The following is a 26,893-nucleotide window of genomic DNA, read 5'->3' on the forward strand; positions in this document are numbered from 1 at the left end:
TGGTGCCTTCCCTGTGTGCTTCTCCTGCTCTGTCTCCGCCTCCTCACACACAGTCCCTGTGATCTCTGGTAAGCTGCACTCACAGCCTGCAGAGAGGGAGCTGACACCTGGAGAGAAAGAGCAGGACAGCTGACAGGACAGGGATTAAGGTGGGGGAAGGGGGGATGGCAAGAATGTTAGTCACAAAACAGGAGAAAAGTAGCGTGCACACAACAGGGATCACATACCCTTCCCCCATATATCTCTTCTGTGATCTCCCATAGGCCAGCACTCTGCTCTCCTGAAATACTCTGTGCTGCAGTCACCATGCTCCTTCCCCCATATATCTTCCCTCTGTGACCCTGGAGGTAACTGTCTCTCCCAATTGGGTGCTGTCTCTCTCCCCATGTGTGCTCTCCATCCCCCTGTGCCTGTTCGCTCTCTCTCCTATGCACTCCTCTCTCCCTGCATGTCTTTCCCCATTGCACACACAGCTCAGTGCTTGCGATAACAGGAGCTGCGGGGGTCATGCTGTCGCATGTCAGCGTGACCCCCACAGCTGTGACTGTCACCTGCGGTAACGCTACCGCCGGTACTGTCGGTCACAGCGCTGCGGGATCATGCTGGCAGATGTCAGTGTGATTCCGCAGCTGACTGTGATCTGCAGCGGTGACTTGCGGTAAAAAAGCAGGCGCGGACCGATGAGACTACTGCTCCCATTGGGCTATGTCTGATGGGAGAGTAGTATCATCTGCCGCTACCTGTGCTCACAGTTAAAAAAAAAAAAAAAAAGTTACATTACATACACATTTACATAAAAATAAAAAAAAATTATACTCACGGTGGTGCAGTGATCCACTGCAGGGAGCGATCTCATCCTGTCAGTCTATCGCCGGCTGTCTTTGAGAGCAGTCATATCACTGATGTGACTGCTCTCAAAGTGATCAGGATCGTCGTGGGACATTAGGGATTATCTTCTCGGCGGGCAGGTGAGGAATATTTGTGGTTTATTTTATTTTTGTTGCAGGAGACGAGGACGAGGGATTCGGGGATTATGCGTTCGGTAAGTATAGTTTAATTAAGATTAAGAAAGGACTTTATTCTGGCTGTGTCTTTATTTACAATACAACTATAGGATTAGTAATGGATAGGTGTCTCATATACGCCTCTCGATTACTATGCTGTGGGTTTGATGTCACCTTACAATAGAAAGGTGACATCAACCCCACAAATATGAAACCAACTTGCCACCGCTACAGGGCAAGTGGGAAGAGCCAGGCAAAGTGCCAGAAAAGACGCATCTAATAGATTGGTTGTGCACTACACTGCGGATTTGATGCAATTCCGCGCATCCAAAAACGCTGCGGAAACGCATCAAAATCATCCAAGTGTCTCACCCCTGCTATTCCATGTGTATCTCTCTCCCCATCACGCTCCGTGTCTCACCTGTTATGATCTGGTGACCTTGGAGCCGCATGAAAACTTTCTCTGGAGTCGGTGGAACCTGTACTGACCGCAAATCCTGAACTAACACCGCAACTAGAAGTAGCCGTGGGGTGTGCCTAACAAACCCTAGACACCTCGACACAGCCGGAGGACTAAATACCCCTATAGATGGAAATAGGAATGCTATCTTGCCTCAGAGCAGACCCCCAAAGGATAGGCAGCCCCCCACGAATAATGACTGTGAGTAGGAGAAGAATAGACACACGCAGGTAGAAAACAGGATTTAGCAAAAGAGGCCACTCTAGCTAAATAGGAAAGGTTAGGACAGATTACTAGGCGGTCAGTATTAAAACCCTTCCAAAAATATCCACAACAGATAATACAAAAAGTTCCACAATCTAACTATAGACATGGAATGTATATCTGCCACTCCAGAGAATCCAACAAGACTGAGAAAATACTGACACAATCTAAGCTGGACAAGAAAACACAAAGAATAGCACTGAATTGTGAAGCACACAGCATGTGTGCCACAGGAAAAAAAAACCAGACACTTATCTTTGCTGATTTGGCAGAAAGGCAGGAGGAACCAGGCAGAGGTCCAACACCTCCCAACAACAATTGACAACTGGCAAGGACTAATGAATCCTGCACACCTAAATACCCCAGTCAGAACTGCAATCAGCAGACACACCTGACCAGGACTGCAACCCAGGGACAACTGCATTACCACGTACTACCACCGGAGGGAACCCAAAAGCAGAATTCACAACAGTACCCTCCCCTTGAGGGGTCACCGAACCCTCACCAGCACCCCCAGGCCGATCAGGACGAGCCAGATGAAAGGCACGGACCAGATCAGCAGCATGGACATCAGAAGCAAAAACCCAAGAATTATCCTCCTGGCCATAACCCTTCCACTTGACAAGGTACTGAAGCCTCCGCCTCGAAAAACAAGAATCCAAAATCTTCTCAGCCACTTACTCCAACTCCCCATCAACCAAAACAGGGGCCGGAGGATCAACAGCGGGAACAACGGGCACCACATATTTCCGCAATAAAGATCTATGGAAGACATTATGGATAGCAAAAGAGGCCGGAAGCGCCAATCGAAAAGACACCGGATTAATAATCTCAGAAATCCTATAAGGACCAATAAACCGAGGCTTAAACTTAGGGGAAGAGACCTTCATAGGAACATGACGGGAAGACAACCAAACCAAATCCCCAACCCGAAGCCGGGAACCAACACACCGACGACGGTTAGCTAAACGTTGAGCCTCCTCCTGAGACAACACCAAATTGTCCACCACATGAGCCCAAATCTGCTGCAACCTGTCAACCACAGAATCCACACCAGGACAGTCAGAAGGCTCAACCTGCCCAGAAGAAAAATGAGGATGAAAACCAAAATTACAAAAAAAAGGCGAAACCAAAGTAGCCGAACTAGCCCGATTATTAAGGGCAAACTCGGCCAATGGCAAAAAGGCCACCCAATCATCCTGATCGGCAGACACAAAGCATCTCAAATAAGTCTCCAAAGTCTGATTAGTTCGCTCGGTCTGGCCCTTTGTCTGAGGATGAAATGCAGAAGAAAAAGACAAATCAATGCCCAGCCTAGCACAAAAGGCCCGCCAAAACCTAGAAACAAACTGGGAACCTCTGTCGGACACAATATTCTCCGGAATACCATGCAAACGAACCACATGCTGAAAAAACAACGGAACCAACTCTGAAGAGAAAGGCAATTTAGGCAAAGGCACCAAATGAACCATCTTAGAAAACCAGTCACAAACAACCCCGATAACCGACATCCTCTGGAAAACCGGAAGATCAGAAATAAAATCCATAGAAATATGCGTCCAGGGCCTCTCAGGGACCGGCAATGGCAAAAGTAACCCACTAGCACGGGAACAACAAGGCTTGGCCCGCGCACAAGTCCCACAGGACTGCACAAAAGAACGCACATCACGTGACAACGAAGGCCACCAAAAGGACCTACCAAACAAATCTCTGGTACCAAAAATACCAGGATGACCAGCCAACACAGAACAGTGAACCTCAGAAATCACTCTACTAGTCCATCTGTCAGGAACAAACAATTTCCCCACAGGACAGCGGTCAGGTGTATCAGCCTGAAATTCCTGAAGAACCCGCCGTAAATCAGGGGAAATGGCAGAAAGGACCACCCCTTCTTTCAGAATGCCGACCACCGGTTCAAGGACCTCAGGAGAATCAGGCAAAAAACTCCTAGAAAAGGCATCAGCCTTAATATTCTTAGAACCCGGAAGATACGAAACCACGAAATGAAAACGGGAAAAAAACAAGGACCATCGAGCCTGTCTAGGACTCCACCATTTGGCAGACCCGAGGTAAATCAAATTCTTATGATCGGTCAGGACCACAATACGGTGCTTAGCTCCCTCAAGCCAATGTCGCCACTCCTCAAACGCCCACTTCATAACCAACAACTCCCGATTGCGGACATCATAATTGCGTGCAGCAGGCGAAAACTTGCAGGAGAGGAAGGCACACGGTTTCATCAAAGAACCAACAGAATCCCTCTGAGACAAAACGGCCCCTGCCCCAATCTCAGAAGCATCAATCTCAACCTGAAACGGAAGAGAAACATCTGGTTGGCGCAACACCGGAGCAGAAGTAAATCGGCGTTTAAGCTCCTGAAAGGCAGAGACAGCCGCAGAGGACCAATTCGCCACATCAGCGCCTTTTTTCGTCAAATCAGTCAAGGGTTTAACCACGCTGGAGAAGTTAGCAATGAACCGGCGATAAAAATTTGCAAAACCCAAAAATTTCTGAAGGCTCTTCACGGATGTGGGTTGAATCCAATCATGAATGGCCTGAACCTTAACCAGATCCATCTCCATAGATGAGGGAGAAAAAATAAAGCCCAAAAAAGAAACCTTCTGAACTCCAAAGAGACACTTAGACCCCTTCACAAACAAAGCATTGTCACGAAGGATCTGAAATACCATCGTGACCTGTTCCACATGAGACTTCCAATCATCGGAAAAAATCAAAATATCGTCCAAATATACAATCAAGAATTTATCAATATAAGTCCGGAGGATATCATGCATGAAGGATTGAAAAACAGATGGAGCGTTAGTGAGCCCGAATGGCATCACAAGGTATTCAAAATGGCCTTCGGGCGTATTAAATGCAGTTTTCCATTCATCACCCTGCTTAATACGAACAAGATTATATGCCCCCCGAAGGTCAATCTTCGTAAACCAACTAGCCCCCTTAATCCTAGCAAACAAATCAGAAAGCAAAGGTAAAGGGTATTGAAACTTGACCGTGATCTTATTCAAGAGGCGATAATACAAGGTCTCAAGGAGCCATCCTTCTTAGCAACAAAAAAAAACCTGCTGCCAACGGTGAAGAAGATGGCCGAATATGCCCTTTCTCCAAAGACTCCTTAACATAACTCCGCATGGCGGTATGTTCAGGCACAGACAGGTTGAAAAGTCGGCGCTTAGGAAACTTACTGCCTGGAATCAAGTCAATCGCACAATCACAGTCCCTGTGCGGTGGAAGGGAACTGGACTTGGGCTCATCGAATACATCCTGAAAATCAGACAAAAACTCTGGAATTTCAGAAGAGGAAGAAGAGGAGATTGACATCAAAGGAACATCATTATGAACCCCCTGACAACCCCAACTAGTCACAGACATAGATTTCCAATCCAACACAGGATTATGTACCTGCAACCACGGGAAACCCAGCACGATAACATCATGCAAATTATGCAACACCAGAAATCGACAATCTTCCTGATGGGCTGGCGCCATGTGCATGGTCACCTGTGTCCAAAACTAGGGCTTATTTTTAGCCAAAGGTGTAGCATCAATCCCCCTTAAAGGAATAGGGTTCTGCAAAGGCTGCAAGGGAAAACCACAACGCCTGGCAAACTCAAAATCCATTAAGTTCAAGGCGGCGCCTGAATCCACAAACGCCATGACAGAAAATGATGACAATGAGCAGATCAAGGACACCTATAACAGAAATTTAGGTTGTACAGTACTGATAGTAAATGAACTAGCGATCCTTTTTGTCCGCTTAGGGCAGACTGAAATGACATGAGAAGCGTCGCCACAATAATAACACAACCTATTCTGACGTCTGAATCCTTGTCGTTCCGTTCTAGACAAAATCCTATCACACTGCATTGGCTCAGGACTTTGCTCTAAGGACGACGCCACAGCGCACACAGTTTGACGCTCCCGCAAGCGCCGATCAATCTGAATGGCCAGAGACATAGAATCACTCAGACCGCAAGGCGTGGGAAACCCCACCATAACATCTTTAACGGATTCAGAAAGACCCTTTCTGAAAATTGCCGCCAAAGCATCATCATTCCATTTAGTCAACACAGACCATTTTCTAAATTTCTGACAATACAATTCTGCCGCCTCTTGACCCTGAGACAGGGCCAACAAGGTTTTCTCCGCTTGATCCACAGAATTCGGTTCATCATATAATAATCCTAAAGCCTGAAAAAAGGAATCTACATTAAGCAAGGCCGGATTCCCAGATTCCAGGGAAAATGCCCAATCCTGTGGATCGCCACGCAGCAGGGAGATGACAATTTTAACCTGCTGAATGGAATCACCGGAGGATCGCGGTCTCAGAGCAAAAAACAGTTTACAATTGTTTTTAAAACCCATAAATTTGGACTTATCACCAAAAAACAAATCAGGAGTAGGAATCTTCGGTTCTAAAGCAGGAGTCTGAACAATATAATCAGAAATACCCTGTACCCTAGCAGCAAGCTGGTCTACACGAGAAGCTAATTCCTGAACATCCATGCTGGCACAAGACTCCTCAGCCACCCATAAATAAAGAGGGAAGAAAAGACAAAACAGACTGCAGAAAAAAAAATGGCTCAACACCTTTCTTCCCTTCTTCTGAGATGCATTTAACTCATTATGGGCCAGTTGTACTGTTATGATCTGGTGACCTTGGAGCCGCATGAAAACTTTCTCTGGAGTCGGTGGAACCTGTACTGACCACAAATCCTGAACTAACACCGCAACTAGAAGTAGCCGTGGGGTGTGCCTAACAAACCCTAGACACCTCGACACAGACGGAGGACTAAATACCCCTATAGATGGAAATAGGAATGCTATCTTGCCTCAGAGCAGACCCCCAAAGGATAGGCAGCCCCCCACGAATAATGACTGTGAGTAGGAGAAGAATAGACACACGCAGGTAGAAAACAGGATTTAGCAAAAGAGGCCACTCTAGCTAAATAGGAAAGGTTAGGATAGATTACTAGGCGGTCAGTATTAAAACCCTTCCAAAAATATCCACAACAGATAATACAAAAAGTTCCACAATCTAACTAAAGACATGGAATGTATATCTGCCACTCCAGAGAATCCAACAAGACTGAGAAAATACTGACACAATCTAAGCTGGACAAGAAAACACAAAGAATAGCACTGAATTGTGAAGCACACAGCATGTGTGCCACAGGAAAAAAAAACCAGACACTTATCTTTGCTGATTTGGCAGAAAGGCAGGAGGAACCAGGCAGAGGTCCAACACCTCCCAACAACAATTGACAACTGGCAAGGACTAATGAATCCTGCACACCTAAATACCCCAGTCAGAACTGCAATCAGCAGACACACCTGACCAGGACTGCAACCCAGGGACAACTGCATTACCACCTACTACCACCGGAGGGAACCCAAAAGCAGAATTCACAACACTCCCCCCTGCTGTTCCATATGTATCTCTCTCCCCATCACGCTCCATGTGTCTCACTCATCATACTACATGTCTCTCTCCCCATCACGCTCCATGTGTCTCACCCCTGCTATTCTATGTATCTCTCTCCCCATCACGCTCCGTGTCTCACCCCTGCTGTTCCATGTGTATCTCTCTCCCCATCACGCTCCATGTATCTCACTCATCATACTACGTCTCTCTCCCCATCACGCTCCATGTGTCTCACCCCTTCTGTTCCATGTGTATCTCTCTCCCCATCATGCTCCATGTGTCTCACCCCTGCTGTTCCATGTGTATCTCTCTCCCCATCACGCTCCGTGTCTCACCCCTGCTGTTCCATGTGTATCTCTCTCCCCATCACGCTCCATGTGTCTCACTCATCATACTACATGTCTCTCTCCCCATCACGCTCCATGTGTCTCACCCCTGCTATTCCATGTATCTCTCTCCCCATCACGCTCCGTGTCTCACCCCTGCTGTTCCATGTGTATCTCTCTCCCCATCACGCTCCGTGTCTCACCCCTGCTGTTCCATGTGTATCTCTCATCATACTACATGTCTCTCTCCCCATCACGCTCCATGTGTCTCACCCCTTCTGTTCCATGTGTATCTCTCTCCCCATCATGCTCCATGTGTCTCACCCCTGCTGTTCCATGTGTATCTCTCTCCCCATCACGCTCCGTGTCTCACCCCTGCTGTTCCATGTGTATCTCTCTCCCCATCACGCTCCATGTGTCTCACTCATCATACTACATGTCTCTCTCCCCATCACGCTCCATGTGTCTCACCCCTGCTATTCCATGTATCTCTCTCCCCATCACGCTCCGTGTCTCACCCCTGCTGTTCCATGTGTATCTCTCTCCCCATCACGCTCCATGTATCTCACTCATCATACTACGTCTCTCTCCCCATCACGCTCCATGTGTCTCACCCCTGCTGTTCCATGTGTATCTCTCTCCCCATCACGCTCCGTGTCTCACCCCTGCTGTTCCATGTGTATCTCTCATCATACTACATGTCTCTCTCCCCATCACGCTCCATGTGTCTCACCCCTGCTATTCCATGTGTATCTCTCTCTCCATCACGCTCCGTGTCTCACCCCTGCTGTTCCATGTGTATCTCTCTCCCCATCACGCTCCGTGTCTCACCCCTGCTGTTCCATGTGTATCTCTCATCATACTACATGTCTCTCTCCTCATCACGCTCCATGTTTCTCACCCCTGCTATTCCATGTATCTCTCTCCCCATCACGCTCCGTGTCTCACCCCTGCTGTTCCATGTGTATCTCTCTCCCCATTACGCTCCATGTGTCTCACTCATCATACTACATGTCTCTCTCCCCATCACGCTCCATGTGTCTCACCCCTGCTATTCCATGTGTATCTCTCTCCCCATCACGCTCCGTGTCTCACCCCTGCTGTTCCATGTGTATCTCTCTCCCCATCACGCTCCAAGTGTTTCACTCATCATTCTACATGTCTCTCTCCCATCAGTCTTTCTCAGCCATACCAATGTATCACTCCCCTCCCTCCACAATGCCTGGCTATTCACTGCAGACCTGGATCTCCTTCTTATCTTACTGAAGGATGAGTCACAGACAGCTCTGATAATGCTGCTCCATACACACCACATGTCTTCACTCTTCCTCCAGTCCACCATGCTGCCGAGCCCACTGTGTTCTGCTCTTCTGTAAACAAGCTGTGCTTCTGATGCAGTAACTGCTGGTGATAGCAGGTCACAGGGCAGTCACACACAAAATGGCTCTGCCCTGTCATGCTGCTCTTTATTCTGCCCTAGGGATATTAGACCACCCAAAAGGGGAGGGAAATGGTGATGTCAGCCGTTACTGCCCCAATTTTCCAGCTAACAGTAAAGCTGGTAAGTCTTACTATAGCCTCTTGAGGTCTAAAACGGAAAATGCTCCCCCTAGTGGTAAATATATGTATTTGTAAGAAAGTATATAATATTTTTCATATAGAAATGTTTGCAAACAGTGCAAACATTGCATTAATACATTTTATTTACTATTTTAAGCTTAATTTCACAAAAAAACAAACTACAAGAAAACTGGTGGCACCTTCCCTTTAATAGATGGATATTACTGGATAGTGTTTATAAATACAGGCACGTTTGTCATTTACTGCTTTTTAAAATGTGTAGCCTTTCTTTAGGTATTAAAACTTTTATTTTTTTACTTCTTGTTGCCTAGAAGACCGACCACCACTGCTGTAAAGCTTAAGGGGAATTTGTCTTCAGATTTTGCCAGCTATTCTGAGAGCAGCATAATATAGAGACAGAGACCCTGATTCCATGATGGAATACTTGCTGTAGTTTCGATAAACTTCTTCTGATAAAATTGTCATTTTATTTTATCACTACAGTCTGCAGCAGATAAAACAGTAATGCCATCAAAACTGCAGCAAACAGCCCAGTAAGTGATACATTATTAAAATCAAAGTCTTTGCCCCTACATCATGCTGCTTTCAGAGGGGTAGCAAAAACATGGTGACAGATTCCCTTTAAAAGCACTGAGCTGGAAATTATTAGAAGGAAACTTTGCCCTACTCCAATCCTGGCTTCAAAAAAGTACTTACAAGCTAAATGGAAAAGAACTTGTAAGTGCTGTGCATGTTCTGCTGTCTAGCTGCGGTGGTCGGTCTCCAAGGCGATGAACTGCAATCAAAAGTAAAGTGTCAATTTAATATCTCAAGATCGACTGACAAGTTCTATCACCAATAAATTGGCTTATATTTACAAGCACTATCCGACAATACCAATTTATGAAGATGGGCGTAAACTTTTAGGGTATGTGCACACGTCAGGATTTCTTGCAGAAATTTTCCTGACAAAAACCGGACATTTCTGCCAGAAAACCGCATGCGGTTTTTTTTGCGTTTTTGACTCGTTTTTTGTGCGTTTTTTTCCAAATGCATAGAATTGCGGGAAAAACGCGGAAAATCCGCAAAATTAATGAACATGCTGCTTTTTTTTACCGCAATGCGGTTTTTTTTGCAGAAAAAAATGCACCATGTGCACAAAACATGCAGAATGCATTCTAAATGATAGGATGCATAATGTATGCGTTTTTAATGAGTTTTTATAGCGTTTTTATTACGAAAAAAACGCAAAAAAACCTGAACGTGTGCACATAGCCTTAATCACTGCCATGTTTGCACTTCATTCTTCATTACCTGGGTGACCTGTCGTTCTGTACTGTGCTATTAGATTTCAGTACTACAGCTCACATGGCTTATAGATGGACCGCAACACATCCCGAACTTATGTGCCAACCTATTACCGAAAGAATGCCCCTGGGGATACAGGGCAGCTGCTATGGCTACTGAGCAACAGTGTGTTACCATTGTTGGCTCCTAAATTTTGAATGTGTTTACTAGACCTTGCTAAAATTTTGGACGTGTATACAGGAATATTTACATGCTGTGTACATATTTAGGATTATAGATTAGTAAAAAAGACATCTAGTGAGCATGGGATTACCAGAAGATGCCTCCATGTGTCAGAAGGATGGAGCAGGACCCACAGCACCATCATGGAGTCTCCACCTCACTCACTGATACCTGAGATATGCAATGATCAGAAGATCCTGGACCTCACCAACAAGATGATTGAGCTGCTGAGTGGAGAGGTGAGCGCTGCTGGGAATACTGGGGCATTATACAGTAACACAAGGGATGATGTGTCTGGATGATGACTGTACCATTGTGTGTCAGGTTCCTATAAGGTATCAGGATGTCACTGTCCATTTCTCCATGGAGGAGTGGGAGTATTTAGAAGGACACAAGGATCTGTACAAGGACGTCATGATGGATAGCCGTGAGTCTCCCCCTTTACCAGGTAGGAGGAGACTTACATTAATTGAATGGAGAAAGCAATTTTCATTTGATTTGATTTAGGACTTACACACAACGGATCCTATTTATTAAGGTCGAGAGTACCGTAAATTGTAAATTTATAAACGAAAATGGAAACACATTTTCACCGCTCAGGCAAAAATAATTTTACAGTTGTGATCAAAAGCTTACATACCCCGGCAGAATTTTTGCTTTCTTGGCCTTTTTTCAGAGAATATGAATGATAATACCAAAACTTTTTCTCCACCCATGGTTAGTGGTTGGGTGAAGCCATTTATAGTCAAACTACTGTTTTCTCTTTTGAAATCATAATGACAACCAAAAACATCCAAAATGCCCTTTTTTATATATACTTTCTTTTCCATCAGTGTTGTATTGTTTAAGCACTAGACTATTTCTTCAAATCTCACACATTTCTAAATTGACACGTGCAGTTAAAGGTCCTAAGAAACGTGCAATTGTGACAAAAATTTGATGCAACTGTCGTAAAAATATCAATAAATCTGGGGCATTTGGTCACTGTGTCTCCTACAGATAAATCCAGTAATAGAAATCCACAAGAGAGATGTCCCAGTCCTCTGTATTCCCAGGACTGTCCAGTAGAAGATGAGAATAATCCACAGGCTTGTCAGGTAGAGGCAGAAAAATGATTTCAAATGTTCTAAGTCAGTAAATAAAATTTTAAATTGGCTGTATATAACACTTTTTTTTGTCTAGATTGAAGATCTGATTCATATTAAAGTTGACACTTCAGACGATGAAGAACAAGCTTGTTTAAGTAAGAGAAATCCACCAGAGCGATGTCCAAGTCCTCTGTATTCCCAGGACTGTCCGGTGGAAGATGACAATAATCCACAGGCTTGTCAGGTTGAGGCAGAAAAAAATATTTAAAATCTTCTAAATCAGTAAATAAACTAAAATTATATGACTTTTTTTTTTTTTGTCCAGATTGAAGATCTGATTCATATTAAAGTTTACGCTTCAGACGATGAAGAACAAGCTTTTTTAAGTAAGAGAAATCCACCAGAGCGATCTCCAAGTCCTCTGTATTCCCAGGACTGTCCAGTGGAAGATGATAATAATCCACAGGCTTGTCAGGTAGAGGCAGAAAAATTATTTTAAATCGTCCAAATAAAATAAAAAAGTGCCTGTATATAACTTTTTTTTTTTTTTGTCCAGCTAGAAGATCTGATTGATATTAAAGTTGACGTTTCAGACGACGAAGAACAAGCTTGTTTAAGCAGTGATCCGCAGATTAAGGAGGAGGAAATTAATGTAGTTATCATTTCTGGTGAGAAAATCCTCTCCTCAAATTTCTATTACAATTTCTTATTAGAGCAGTTTTTGTGCAGCATTAGTCTAATGTCTTCTATCTGAACTTAATTGTGTTATCAGAGATTGACAATGATGATAAATACATTTTACGGTGGCTTTGTAACATGGACGAGCGCTCCTAGGAATGCTCGTTCTCTGATCAATCTGTCTAAACAGGCTGGCAATCACCCGAGGAACGAGGAAAACATGGATCTTGGAGTAAAATGATTTTTAAGCTTGCTGCAAGAGAGTCTGTCATCACAGAATAACTGTTCAAACCAAGTACAGGCTGTCAGTGCACTCTCTGTGTGGCCAAACATTTAAGTGCACCTTCCCACTTACTTGTTTTCTGTCTATCTCAGCCCTTTTTTGGATAGCTAAAAAACAGATCTGTCAGTCAAGCAAGAAAAGTGGGTGGTGATAGATGGAAAACAAGTAGGTGGGAAGGTGCACTTAAATGTTTGGCCCCACTAAGTGTGCACCAAGCGTCTGTACTTGATTTGACATGTCATTCTGTGCTGACAGACTCCTTTTAAAAATCATCCAACCTGAAGAATAAAGTCCCTTAATCACTTATACCGCACGAAGAACAGCGTAAAAAATAAATCTTCACCTTCTGTTGATTTGTTTATTCTGACTCCCAAAGATCACAGTAAGGCTTGGCTCACATTTATTCTGCGCTCTACGCTGAGCCCTTACACCGGGATTTTTGTGTAAATCTCTGAAATACATGATTTAGACCAGAGGTGTCAAACTGCATTCCTCGAGGGCCGCCAACAGGTCATGTTTTCAGGATTTCCTTGTATTGCACAGGTGATAATTTAATCACCTGCACAGAATGATTCCAGCATCTTGTGGAATGCTAAGGAAATCCTGAAAACATGACCTGTTGGCGGCCCTCGAGGAATGCAGTTTGACACCTCTGATTTAGACGGAACCCCAAGTGGAATATTCCCTATAAAGAGGCAGATGGAGGTGCTATGGATGCCGTCTGACCTGTGATCCGGCAGTGTACATCTTTTTAGGCTAGCATCACAGTTCTTCACAGTTTTGTGTACGTATGAAAAGAAAGACACCGCTGAACGGAGGCCAGACGGAGTCCAGAGTAACTGTTCTGCCTCATTTTAGTGAATGGATACCTCGTGGATTTCATCTGAATCACATCATTTGGAGATTTGGATGGAAACCCCGATATACGTGCTTAGCATAGAGCGCAGGATAAATGTGATCCCAATGGTTATGTCAAATGTTCCCAATAAAAGCTTTAACGCAATCCACAAAAAAAAAGTCCCCACTCAGGTCCGTTATCTGTCAATGAAAAAATAGGGGCTTCCACGTTACTGGTAGTACAAAGGCTCTGGAAAAACGAAATGTTTTTTTCACACCCAAAAGAAATTCAGAGAATTATGCGCTCCCAAATCCAAATGCCCCCTCCGTTCTGAACAGCACATTGTGCCTAAACTGCAGTTAGCATTCACTTTTGGTATTTCTATAGGGATCAGAGCCTGCTTAATTTATGAGGTCCATGTCTCCAGAAGCACAACCTGGTTACAATGTATGGACACTACAATGGCAGATTTACAGTTTGCAAATGTTCAACGTGCTCACCACACAAACTTGGGTCACTTGTGGGTGGTTTCCATTGTTTATGAGTACAAGAAGGCGGAGGGCACCGCTGAATGTATAAATATTGGGGCTCACCGTGGACTTGGAAAAATTGCAACTTAACCAACAAAGAGAAAGGTCAAGGAAGGGAGCACCTCGAACATATGTAAAAAATGCTAAATTTTTATTGATAAGCTTTACAAAAAATAATGCAACACACAGAAAGACACATCACACAGAAAAAAGATTAAAAACATTAAAAGTGCAACAACAGCACAAAGCTTGTACAAAAGTCATATCCTAATATAGGGACAATGACATCCCACATCCCTAGCCCCTCCAAAATAGTAACACCATTTACCTCATTATTATTCTATATAAATATTCGACTGACACGCTACACAGTATGCTACTTCTCCCTGAGGAAGCCGCAATTTGTGCGGCGATACGCGTGGGCTTACACCCCACATCCCCCCCTTTCTCTTCCATCAGCACTCATATGGCCTTAGCCTGATCTCAGCATTTGGATCCCATCTGGTGTATGTATTTGATTGTTTTTTGACATGCAGGACCTTACCACACTTTGTGGTCCTTCTATTTTGCATGGCTTTTTTGGTTGGAGCCGTTTTGGCAATGATCTTCCTTGCCTGTGGGTTTCACTGTTTTCTATCTATATCTATAGGGCTATATGGTACTGTGATATCAGTTGGTCTAGACTTATTTGTATACATTGTTTCCTTGCTTTGATCTGAGAACCATGTATATATGAATTTTTTATCTTGTATAATAAGTACATTGTATATGGTTATACTGTAGGCCATTGTCACGGGTTCCTTCTCCGGTATCACACAATCAACAGATCAAGAGAATAGTGAACAATTCCAAGACCTTTATTTAGGCAAAACACGAAAGGTCCATATATATGATCCATCACACAAAGGATAAAATATTCCAGAACACGATTGCATTTCAGTAACAGAATAAAAGTCCAACAATCCAGCACAGAGGATAACAGTCCATATTCCCTTCTTTCTCTCTGATATGCTCTTCACATCATGGTTCCACATCAGACTGATCTCTGTCTCACCTCCCCATTCACAGGTTAGGGGGGTGGGTCACAGGGGCTCATTGTTTCAACAAGCTAGGTCAACATGTCATTAGCATATTAGCACAAACCACATTATTCACTGACCCTGTGGAGAGATAACAATACAGAACTGTGGGGAGAATATCAGATGGCACTTTGTATCCATCAATTAAGACATCCTACTGGTGGCAATGCCATTGCTCTGTATTTCTGTTGGACAAAGGCCGGAGTCCGTATACTCCAGGAGGGGTATCTATGGTGCCGTGGTCGGTGGTCCACTCTAGTGGGGGTGGTGGTTCCTCTTCCTCAGGCGGGATGGAGTGCACAAGATGCACTGGACGAGGTGGGGCTCCCTCCGAATCCTTGAGGGACAGCCAGACTGCAAATGTCCAGCTTGCCCACACCCGTAACATCTCCTCTCGGTGATACCCCCAGGTCGTGGTCGGAACTGTTGGGGCCCAGGATTGTGAGCTGTGATTGTCATTGGCCTGCGGCTGGGTGGAGGGGCAGATATAATCGGAGGGGGATGGGGCGCGTTCAAAGGCCGTGGTTCATTGTCCAGAAGCCTCCTTTATTGCGGTAGGATAGTAAGGGCTTCATCGGCCACAGCTGCAGCTCTATCCACGGTGCACGGCATGCGCTCCCGGACCCATTCCCATACTTCTGCGGGGCACTTGGCAGGAAACTGTTCTATAAGGAACGCCTGTATAACATCTTCCACAGTAAAGGCGTTTTCTGCTTCCAGCCATCTCCGACATGCCTGGGACATCATATGTGCATACATCCTAAACGAACCCCCCCGTGGTGCATGGGAGGTCTTGGAACTTGGCCCTATATGAGTCTGGAGTGATAGCATGGTAATCCAGGATAGTCTGCTTTACAATGTTATAATCCCGATTCCGCTGTGAGTCAATGGTTCGGTAAGCCTCCGATATGCTACCGTTCAGGACTCCCACTAACAAATGCATCCAGCAAGAGTGGGGCACCTCCATCACAGCACACTGCTGCTCAAAGTCCTTGAAGAACCCCTCCACATCTCCGGAAGCCTCATCAAATGGTTAAAACTCTGTCCGGGTGATCCGTACAGACTCCCGGATCGTGGGGTTTACATTCCACATTGCATTACACCCTCTTTCAAGCTCCATTGCTTCTTGCCTCCGCTGTGCCTGGCGGGCAGCCTCCTCCTTGTACTCCTGAGAGACGCCTGGGCCCAGAACCGCCATCTCTTCTTCGTACCACACCACCCACTGGCTTTTTGGGGTGGGGGTCCTCGTCTCCAGTGCTCATCCTTCAGACATATGGGAGTAGGTGGTCTGGCTAGCACCCACCAGTAGATCGATTAAGGCCTCTTTAGTCAGTCCCTGGTAGTTCAGGCCCAGGTCTCTGGCTCTCTCCTGTAAACTGGATACAGTCCAATTTCTGTACTCACTCTGTGGGTGGTTCTCCATTAGGTTACGCTCTGTTGATCCCGCTACTTGCCACCAGTTGTCACTGGTTCCTTCTCCGGTATCACACAATAAACAGAGCAAGAGAATAGTGAACAATTCCAAGACCTTTATTTAGGCAAAACACGAAAGGTCCATATATACGATCCATCACACAAAGGATAAAATATTCCAGAACACGATTGCATTTCAGTAACAGGATAAAAGTCCAACAATCCAGCACAGAGGATAACAGTCCATATTCCCTTCTTTCTCTCTGATATGCTCTTCACATCATGGTTACACATCAGACTGATCTCTGTCTCACCTCCCCATTCACAGGTTAGGGGGGTGGGTCACAGGGGCTCATTGTTTCAACAATCTAGGTCAACATGTCATTAGCATATTAGCAAACAACATTATTCACTGACCCTGTGGAGAGATAACAGTACAGAACTGTGGGGAGAATATCAGATGGCAAATAACAACTCAACACCATGAAAATAAGTAAAATAGAAATATACACAAAATGATACCCACATAGCATATCACAGCCATCATATCATATTACTATTTTGGAGGGGCTAGGGATGTGGGATGTCATTGTCCCTATATTAGGATATGACTTTTGTACAAGCTTTGTGCTGTTGTTGCACTTTTAATGTTTTTAATCTTTTTTCTGTGTGATGTGTCTTTCTGTGTGTTGCACTATTTTTTGTAAAGCTTATTAATAAAAATGTTGCATTTTTTACATATGTTCGAGGTGCTCCTTTCCGTGTGGACTTGATCTTTCTCTTTGTTGTTTTTTTGGTTTCCATTGTTTAGGCACGTCAGGGGCTCTACTGCAAACACGACATGGTGTCCGCTATCTATTCCAGACAATTTTTTGGTGTTTCAAAAGTCCTTCACTTCTGAGCCCTGGTGTGCGCCCAAACAGTAGTTTTCCACCACATATGTGGTATCTGTGTACTCAGGAGAAATTACACAGCAAATGTCATTCATTTTCTCTTGTTAACCTTGTGAAAATGTAAAATTTAGGGCTAAAGTAACATTTTTGTGGGAAAAAGTTACATTTTCATTTTTTCCTTCCACATTGCTTTACTTTTTGTGAAGCACCTGAAGGGTTAATAAACTTATTGCATGTGGTTTTGAACACCTTGAGGGGTGCATTTTTTAGAATCGTGTCACTTTTGGGTATTTTCTATCATATAGGTCTCTTACCCTCAAAGTGACTTCAAATGTGATGTGGTCCCTAAAAAATGGTTTTGTAAATTTTGTGGTAGAACTGAGAAGTCGCTGGTCAACTTTTTAACCCTTCTAACAAAAAAAAAATTATGTTTCAAAAATTGTGCTCATGTAAAGTAGACATGTGGGAAATGTTATTTATTGATTCTTTTGTGCAACATAACGCTCTCTGGTTTAAAGCAAGCCTGTCAGCAGGATTTTGCTAAGTAAACTACAGACAGTGTCAGATTGGCACTGTTAGGCTGCCGTCACACTAGCAGTATTTGGTCAGTATTTTACATCAGTATTTGTAAGCCAAAACCAGGAGTGGGTGATAAATGCAGAAGTGGTGACTAGGGTTGAGCGAAACGGATCGTTCATTTTCATAAGTCGCCGACTTTTGGTAAAGTCGGCGTCTCATGAAACCCGACCCGATCCCTGTGTGGGGTCGGTCATGCGGTACGCGATCTTGGCGCCAAAGTCGTGTTTCGTATGACGAGAGAGAGAGAGAGAGGGGAAGAAGAAGAAGGGGAATCTGTCACCAAGCAATCTCCTATCTGTGAGCAGAATAACTCAATTAAAATCATTGTTTTATCTCCTGCAGATCTAGTAGTTTCTGAATGGTGAGCTCTGTATAACCCCACCCACATCATTGACTGCCAGTTTTCTGGCTATGTACAGTGTTGCACAGAAAGCTGCCAATCAGTGGTGGGAGCGGAGTTATACAGAGCTCATGAATATGCTTGACTACCTGGCAGCAGGTTTACTAGTCCTCTAAGGATAATCTCTTACTCAAAAACAGTGATTTTCTCAAAACTACACTAAACAACCCAGTAAGTAACACATCGCTGGAATCAGGGTATCTACATTATGCTGCTCTCAGGTTAGGTGTCAAAGACATGGTGATAGAATACTTGTATAAAATACCTTAAGAACTCTTAATATTTTTACGTAACTGCCACTTTTGGCATTTTCACATCAGTCTCAGCCAGCTACGTCTATATGGGAATAGAATGGACACCTGCCCGTCAAAGGAACGGCAGAGGATCCCCAAATCCAGGTGTGAAATACTTGTTGCATCATTCCCAAGAAGACTCATGGCTGTACTAGCTCAGAAGGATGCTTCTGAATACTTATGACCATGTGATATTGCAGTTTTTCTTTTTTAAGAAATTTGCAAAAATTTCTACATTTCTGTTTTTTTTCAGTCAAGATGGGGTGCAGAGTGTACATTAATATAGAAAAAAATGAACTTTTTTAAATTTACCAAATGGCTGCAATGAAACAAAGAGTGAAAAATTTAAAGGGGTATATATATATTATAATGTACATATATTATTTTGTCCCTTTTATTTTATTTCCACGTGAGCAGAGAATAATAAACATTTTTTAAATCATTATTATTATTATTATAATCCCAGCAGGTGACTTCAACAAAGATTTGAAGGGAAATGTCTCAAGTATTCCAGATTGTGAAGTTGAAGTAAAGAATATCACAAAATATTCTCCTGGAAAAAATACTCTTACTCAAATGATTTATCTAGGACACAACAGTAGAACTCTGTTGTCCCATCCTTCTAACCAAGAACGTCCTTCTCATAGATCAGACATAATTACAGACCAAACATATAGTAGAAGATGTGAATTATTTCCTAAAATTGAGTTGGGAGAAAGTTTTTTACAGGAAGCACCAATTGTTAATTTTCAGAGGCTGCACATGGATGTCGGTAAACTTTCGTCTTCTGAAGGTAATATATGCCTTACTCAGAGCAATATTCCTTGTAGTCATATAAAGATTCATGGAGGATTTTCATGTTCACTGTGTGGGAAAACATTCTCCCGGAACGCCAGTCTTGTTCAACATCAGAGAATACACAATGCAGAGAGGCCATTTTTATGTCCAGAATGTGGGAAGTATTTTGGCCGCAAATCAGATCTTTTTCAGCATCAAAGAATTCACACGGGAGAAAAACCATTTTCATGTGAAGAATGCGGGAAATGCTTTACTCAGAAATCTTCTCTTATTCAACATCAGAGGTTTCACACAGGGGAAAGGCCATTTTCATGTTCAGAATGTGGAAAATGTTTCATCACTAAATCAGATCTTGTTAAACATTGGAAAATCCACACAGGAGAGCGACCATTTTCATGTTCGGAATGTCGGAAACGTTTTATTTGTAAATCTACTCTTGTTGAACATCAGAGAATTCACACAGGGGAGAAGCCATTTTCATGCTTAGAATGTGGGAGATGTTTTACCCAGAAATCCAGTCTTGTTGAACACCAGAGAATCCACACAGGAGAGAAGCCAATATTCTGTTCAGAATGTGGGAAATGCTTTGCCAAAAGATCAGGACTCTTTATGCATCAAAGAAGTCACACAGGGTTGAAGCCATTTGCATGTTTAAAATGTGGAAAATGTTTTGCCCAAAAAGCAGGTTTAGCTGAACATCACAAAATTCATAAAGGAGAGAAAGCATATACATTCTCGTAATTTACATGTGGAAGATGTGAAAGAACAGACTCCATATTGTGCAGACCAAAAAAGAAAAAGTATGTGGAACGAACGGCACCAGAGGAGTACACGATCAGTACTTGGATACACGTGAATCCAATTTAACAGCCTGCACGATTTCCCAGGGTTTGAGGTGCTCAGCATTAATAGCATATAGTCTAATGAACAAATAGTAGAAAGAAATGCGGCACTCACCCTTTTATGCTTGTGAAATCGTGCTGTTTTTATTGGACCGACATGAAAAAGTTGTTACATGTCAATGTGATACATCAGGCTTACAGGAGGGTGCGGGGAGAGGAGAGGTGGACGACGGCCGTTTCGCACAAGGTGTGCTTTGACGGGTCCAGGTGATTGATTACTGTTCATCATTTCCTTTTTAAAGGGGATTTAGACGTATGTGCATAGATATATATACTAACAAATAGATAAAACAATCGTGAAAGTGCATTAAAAACGAGTAATCATAAATCACAAACAGACTTATAACTTTAGGCGACATTTTGAAGCTTTTTGACACAATTTATAACATTAGCTGCGTTTATAGGAAAACCGACATGTCTAATCTGTCGTTTAAACCAGTCGGACCTTGTGCGTTAGCATTCAGTATCCATCTGGCTTCTTTCTGCATCAATAATCTATTGTGATCGCCTCCCTGCGGAGGATATTTTACCATTTCCAAACCGCAAAAATTTCCAAATTCCAGAATGATACAGCTTTTCAGGAAGAATGGGAAAAAATACATCTACAATGTTCTCGTAGCTTATTAAATCTGGTAACCTCTCAAAATGAAAAAGAATATACACTTCTATGTGAACAACTGGAAAAATCAAAGACAGAATTATCTAGTCGGTTAACAGAAAGTCAAAATAAAAACTTTGATAATAAACTAGAAAGAAAATTGACATTTTTACGAATAGAAATAAAACAAAAAAAGAAAGGAAAAACCTTAGAGATAAAAAAGTGATTTTGAGATGGGTCAAGTTTTTACTTGGAATAAGAATGAAAAGCGCTCATCATTTTTTAATAAAAACCAAAACCCTAAGGGGAGCAGGAACTATAATAAAAAAACTGTTCATGACGGCTGGATCACCGACTCCGAATCAAGCGTAGCAGAAGACACAGGTGATGATAAACATAATACTCCAGAAAAAGCAGGCTCGTCAACCCCTTTAGGAAGAAAACTAGACGAGGAGGTAGAAAACGCAAATGTCCGGAGAAAACTCAAGCCAGTCTCCTGGAGGAAATAATGACAGAAGAAGAAAAAGAGGATCTTCAAGTAGTAAATCTATCTAAAAGAACTCTTACAGCGGACCATATCTCACTTTTATCTAAAGGACTCAATTACTGTTTGCCGGAAGAATTTGATCTAACGGACTTTAAAATAGATCTGTTTAAGAGCATAAGAAAACTGCACTTACAAAAACACTTTAGCAAGGGCAAAAAGCAAAGTTCACTGAGCCAAACCTCACAATTTCCGTCGGAAAATAAAATCTCTATAGGTACATTAGGCTTCATGGTATACCCGCCTGAAAATACAACTGACAATGATGATTCATTACTGCTACTTAGCATAAATGATCCCACTTTACTACAAAATACTAATAGGGAGATTATAAAAACTTCCCAAGAAACCCCATTTAGAGGTGGAATATCGTCAAAATATATGCCCCCAATTTCCCCAGGTAATACCATTGATCTTTTTCAAGATCTAGTAATAAAAGATGTAGAAGCCATTTTTTACCATACACCGAGTAAAAATTTAACGAATAAAGAACTAATGGCATTAAAAGAGCTAAAAAAATGGGATGATATAGTGATTAGAAGGGCAGATAAAGGGGGTAACTTAGTGGTCTTAGACCGTGATTATTACATCGAAGAAGCCCTTATGCAATTAGGAGACTGTTACATACTGCCCTTTTATCTAATAACCCAACTCAGAAATATAAAACAAAATTAAGAACAATACTAAGAAAATATGTAGAAAAAGGTGTATTAACGAAAAAACGCGCAGAAAGTTTGCTACCAGAATTTCCACAATTTCCCCATTGGTATAGTATACCTAAGCTCCACAAATGTATGAAAAGGCCACTAGGTCGCCCAATAATATCTGGCATTAATCCTTTAACAGAATCATTATCCCAATAAATAGATTGGTTATTAAAACCATTATTGCCAACAATCCCATCTTATATTAGAGATTCTGGAGACCTTGTTTTGGCCTTAAAAGAAATAGACTGGCAATGTGCATTCTCACTAACATCAATAGATGTAGTAAATCTTTATACTCGTATCCCGCAAAATAAAGGCTTGAAAGCAATTCAGAAAGTTCTACAAAATACGAACACAGAGATGGGGTTAACCTCGTTTATTTTGGAGGGTTTAGAATTTATTTTATCTCACAATGCCTTTAAGTTAATGGATAAATGGTATGAAAAAAGTTGGGACTGTAATGGGTATGCCCACTGCATGTACATATGCCAATTTATTTCTAGCAATCTTTGAAGAAACATACATTACTAACATAGCTAATCAATTTTTGAAGCATATTTGCTTTTATGTTAGATTCGTGGATGATATTCTGATAATTTGGGATGGAGAAAGGACAGAATTTAATAACTTTGTGGAATATTTCAATGTAACTAATACAGAAAATATGTTATTCACATCTTGCTATGGGGCTAATAGTTTAGAATATCTAGATGTAAAAATAGAGAACTTAGAAGAAGAAATAATCACTAAGGTATATAAGAAGCCAACAGCAACTAATAATTTATTACATTTTAACATTGCGCACACGTTAAGATTACGTAAGATCAACAATAATAATGAAATTTTCAATGAACAAGTGAATAATTTAAAACTGCGCTTTAGAAAAAGAGGCTATCCCTCACAATTGTTGGAGGAAGCCGAAAATCGGATTAAGAAACATACACAGATTTTTTTTAAAAAGAAATTCCAAAAAAGGGGGAATGCTGTGAAAGAGATTTTCCTTTTGTTTCAAACATAGTAATTTGGACAATATCATACATTAGTCGATTCGTAAGAACTGGCATGTTCTGCAGACAGATAAGGATCTAGCAGACATATACCAGAACTCCGAGATTTGCATATAAACGTGCTCAAAATTTATCAGATGTATTGGTACACAATAGGATATTGTCACCTAAAAATACTAACTGGATAAACAGCAATACTCCAATAGGGAACCATAAGTGCGGCAATTGTAAATTCTGCCATTTGCACATAATAAATAACCCTTTTTCAGCTTAGTAAATTTGTGGTTTATGTTTTATTTTGTCCTTGTTTATATTTTTATATCGGCAAAACAATAAGACCATTAGTTACCAGATTTAAAGAACATTACAAATCGATAAATACAGGCAAAGGCTGCCGTCACACTAGCAGTATTTGGTCAGTATTTTACATCAGTATTTGTAAGCCAAATCCAGGAGTGGGTGATAAATGCAGAAGTGGTGCATATGTTTCTATTATACTTTTCCTCTAATTGTTCCACTCCTGGTTTTGGCTTACAAACACTGATGTAAAATACTGACCAAATACTGCTAGTGTGACGGCAGCCAAAGGCTGTTTGAGGTTATACAGCATATGAAAGAAAAACATAATTCTGATCCAGAGCTGTTAGGGTTCGCTGGTTTGGAAATTGTAAAATATCCTCCGCAGGGAGGCGATCACAATAGATTATTGATGCAGAAAGAAGCCAGATGGATACTGAATGCCAACGCACAAGGTCCGACTGGTTTAAATGACAGATTAGACATGTCGGTTTTCCTATAAACGCAGCTAATGTTATAAATTGTGTCAAAAAGCTTCAAAATTTCGCCTAAAGTTATAAGTCTGTTTGTGATTTATGATTACTCGTTTTTAATGCACTTTCACGATTGTTTTATCTATTTGTTAGTATATATCTATGCACATACGTCTAAATCCCCTTTAAAAAGGAAATGACGAACAGTAATCAATCACCTGGACCCGTCGAAGCACACCTTGTGCGAAACGGCCGTCGTCCACTTCTTCTCTTCCCGCACCCTCCTGTACGCCTGATGTATCACATTGACATGTAACAACTTTTTCATGTCGGTCCAATAAAAACAGCACGATTTCACAAGCATAAAAGGGTGAGTGCCGCATTTCTTTCTACTATTTAGACTCCATATTGTCTCTGAGTATCCATCTTGTCTCATTCTCTTGTTCCATGGCAATCAAATAGTTAACACTGTTGGGCAGAGAAGTTTCACATTTCTGTTCATGCCTCTAAATTCCTATTGGCCTCATCTTTCTGCAAGTTTAGGTTGACTGTGACACTATACTTGACCTGTGCATTAATAAAGCAGAAATCCTACTTTGTACACCATACTATGGCTGTGCTGTTTGATGTCCCGAGCGCTCGTAAAAAATATCTTAATATTTGAAGTTCATAAAGTATAGATTAGAACAGGGGTGGGCAATTAACTTTCCCGAGGGGCCACATGAGAGACCATGACCATTGTGGAGGGCCGAACCAATAGGCCAAAATTAATTCTGTTCAATATTAATATCGATATATTATAATTATTATATTATTGATAATTTTATTAATATTAATTGTTTAACTTAATATTGAGCAGAATTAAGAATGCTGACATCCCCCTATATATATCGTTTGAACCCGAGCACAGCCCTTCTGTATATCGTATGAGCCCCCCAACAGCCCCTTATATGCGGTATGAGCCCTCACAGCTTCCCCCATATGCGGCATGAGCCTCACACAGCCTCCCCCATATGCGGCACGAGCCCCACACAGCCTCCCCCATATGCAGCATGAGCACCATACAGCCTCCCTATATACACTGCATGAGCCCCACACAGCCTCCCTATATATACTGCATGAGCTCCACACAACCTCCCTATATATACTGCATGAGCCCCACACAAAGCATGAGCCCCACACAGCCTCCCCATTATACTGTATGAGCCCCACACAGCCTACCTATATACAAAATGAGCCCCCACAGCCTCCCCATATACTGCATTAGCCCCACACAGCCTCTCCATATACTGCATGAGCCCCACAGCCTCCCCATATACAGCATGAGCCCCACATAGCCTCCCCATATACAGCATGAGCCCCCACAGCCTCCCCATACTGCATGAGCCCCACACAGCCTCCCCCTATACTGCATGAGTCCCACACAGCCTCCCTATATACAGCATGAGCCCCACACAGCATCCCCATATACAGCATGAACCCCACACAGCCTCCCCATATACAGCATGAGCCCCACACAGCCTCCTTATATACAGCATGAGCCCCCACACAGCCTCCCTATATACACTGCATGTCGCCCCCATAGCCTCTCCATGTGCAGCAGGTCGCCCCCATAGCCTCCCCATGTGAAGCATGTCACCCCCATATGCAGCACCATGTCGCCCAATGTGTGCAGCACAATGTCGCCCCATGTGTGCAGCACCATGTTACGCCATGTGTGCAGCATCATGTTGCCCCATGTGTGCAACATCATGTCGCCCCATGTGTGCAACATCATGTCGCCCCATGTGTGTAACACCATGTCACACCCCCATAGCCTCCCCATGCCCACCCAAACAGCCCATACACCTGAGAAAAAAAAAAACATACCTCGATCCTGTTCCCTGGCGCTCTGCTTCTCTCCCTGCCTCCGCTCACACGCTGATTGGTGGAGGAAGTGGGCGGACTTCCCTCCTCCACCAAAGAAGTCAGCAGCAGGCGCAGCGCAGTCAGACCCGCACATGGAGACAGCGAGCGGGCAGGCACTGTGCCGCCCGTGGGGACCTCTGATTTCCAGCCCCATGGCTGTCTCGGTCCACGGGCTGGACTGAGACAGCCAAAGGATCGGATGTGGCCCACGGGCTGCACTTTGCCACATCTGCGGACCGAGACAGCCGTGGGGCTGGAAATCAGGTCCACAGGCCGCACCATGCCGGCCCACTCACTGACTCCATCTACGGCTCTGCGCTGTGCCGCTGATGGACTCAGAGGCGTATCTGTGGGGGGAGCAGCTGGGGCATGTGCCCTGAGCGCAGCCAAAAGGCGCAGTCGGGTCACCTAATGCGGCGGTCCGCAATGTCTCCCCCAGCGGCTGCATTCTGCTGCCCTGCGGACTGGGAGTTGGCTGTTCTCTGTACCGGCTGTCAAGCTGACAGCCGGAACAGAGAAGCTGCAGCGCGCCGGATCCCAGGGATCAATTGTACTCACAGACGCGAGTACAATTGAGGCTCTGACCACCGGGTCAGAGCGACGCGAGAAGCGTGATCAGATCATGTGATCACGCTGTTGACGTCACTTGCCGCCCTGCAGGGCAGCACACTGGTTGTAAGTGTTCCAATGGAGCTGAAGACACCGAAGATTAATTGCACGGGGATGATTTAGCTTGGGGATGGGGGATTTAATGTGTGTGGGGAGATTTGGAGAGAGAATGGGGGAATTTAATGTGTGGAGGGAGATTTGGAGTAGGTGATTTAATGTGTGGAGGGAGATTTGGAGTAGGGGATGAGGGGATAAAAAGGGTAGGGGGAGATTTGGAATGGAATGGGATGGGGGGATTTAATGTGTGGGGGGAGATTTGGAGTGGGATGGGGGATTTAATGTGTGGGGGACATTTGGAGTAGGGGATGGGGGGATTTAATGTGGGA

General features: G+C 43.3%; 1 protein-coding gene across 4 annotated transcripts in view; it reads left to right on the forward strand.

Moving 5' to 3' along the window:
* LOC143765027 (uncharacterized) overlaps positions 1 to 20,507 on the forward strand; it is a 54,499-nt gene extending 33,992 nt beyond the window's left edge. For 2 of the 4 annotated variants that reach the window (XM_077251256.1, XM_077251255.1), the window contains exons 3-9: positions 10,638 to 10,829; positions 10,915 to 11,038; positions 11,590 to 11,687; positions 11,773 to 11,922; positions 12,004 to 12,153; positions 12,235 to 12,346; positions 19,131 to 20,506. In XM_077251256.1, coding sequence (XP_077107371.1) covers positions 10,638 to 10,829; positions 10,915 to 11,038; positions 11,590 to 11,687; positions 11,773 to 11,922; positions 12,004 to 12,153; positions 12,235 to 12,346; positions 19,131 to 20,203 — 1,899 coding nt within the window. In that variant the 3' untranslated portion in view covers positions 20,204 to 20,506. Of the gene's footprint in view, positions 1 to 10,637; positions 10,830 to 10,914; positions 11,039 to 11,589; positions 11,688 to 11,772; positions 11,923 to 12,003; positions 12,154 to 12,234; positions 12,347 to 19,130 lie in introns of all 4 variants that reach the window. The other 2 variants (XM_077251258.1, XM_077251257.1) reach the window with 2 other exon arrangements.
* The last annotated feature ends 6,386 nt before the right edge of the window (positions 20,508 to 26,893 follow it).

The sequence above is a fragment of the Ranitomeya variabilis genome, chromosome 4 (genome assembly GCF_051348905.1).
Source record: "Ranitomeya variabilis isolate aRanVar5 chromosome 4, aRanVar5.hap1, whole genome shotgun sequence".
NCBI classification, from domain to species: domain Eukaryota; kingdom Metazoa; phylum Chordata; class Amphibia; order Anura; family Dendrobatidae; genus Ranitomeya; species Ranitomeya variabilis.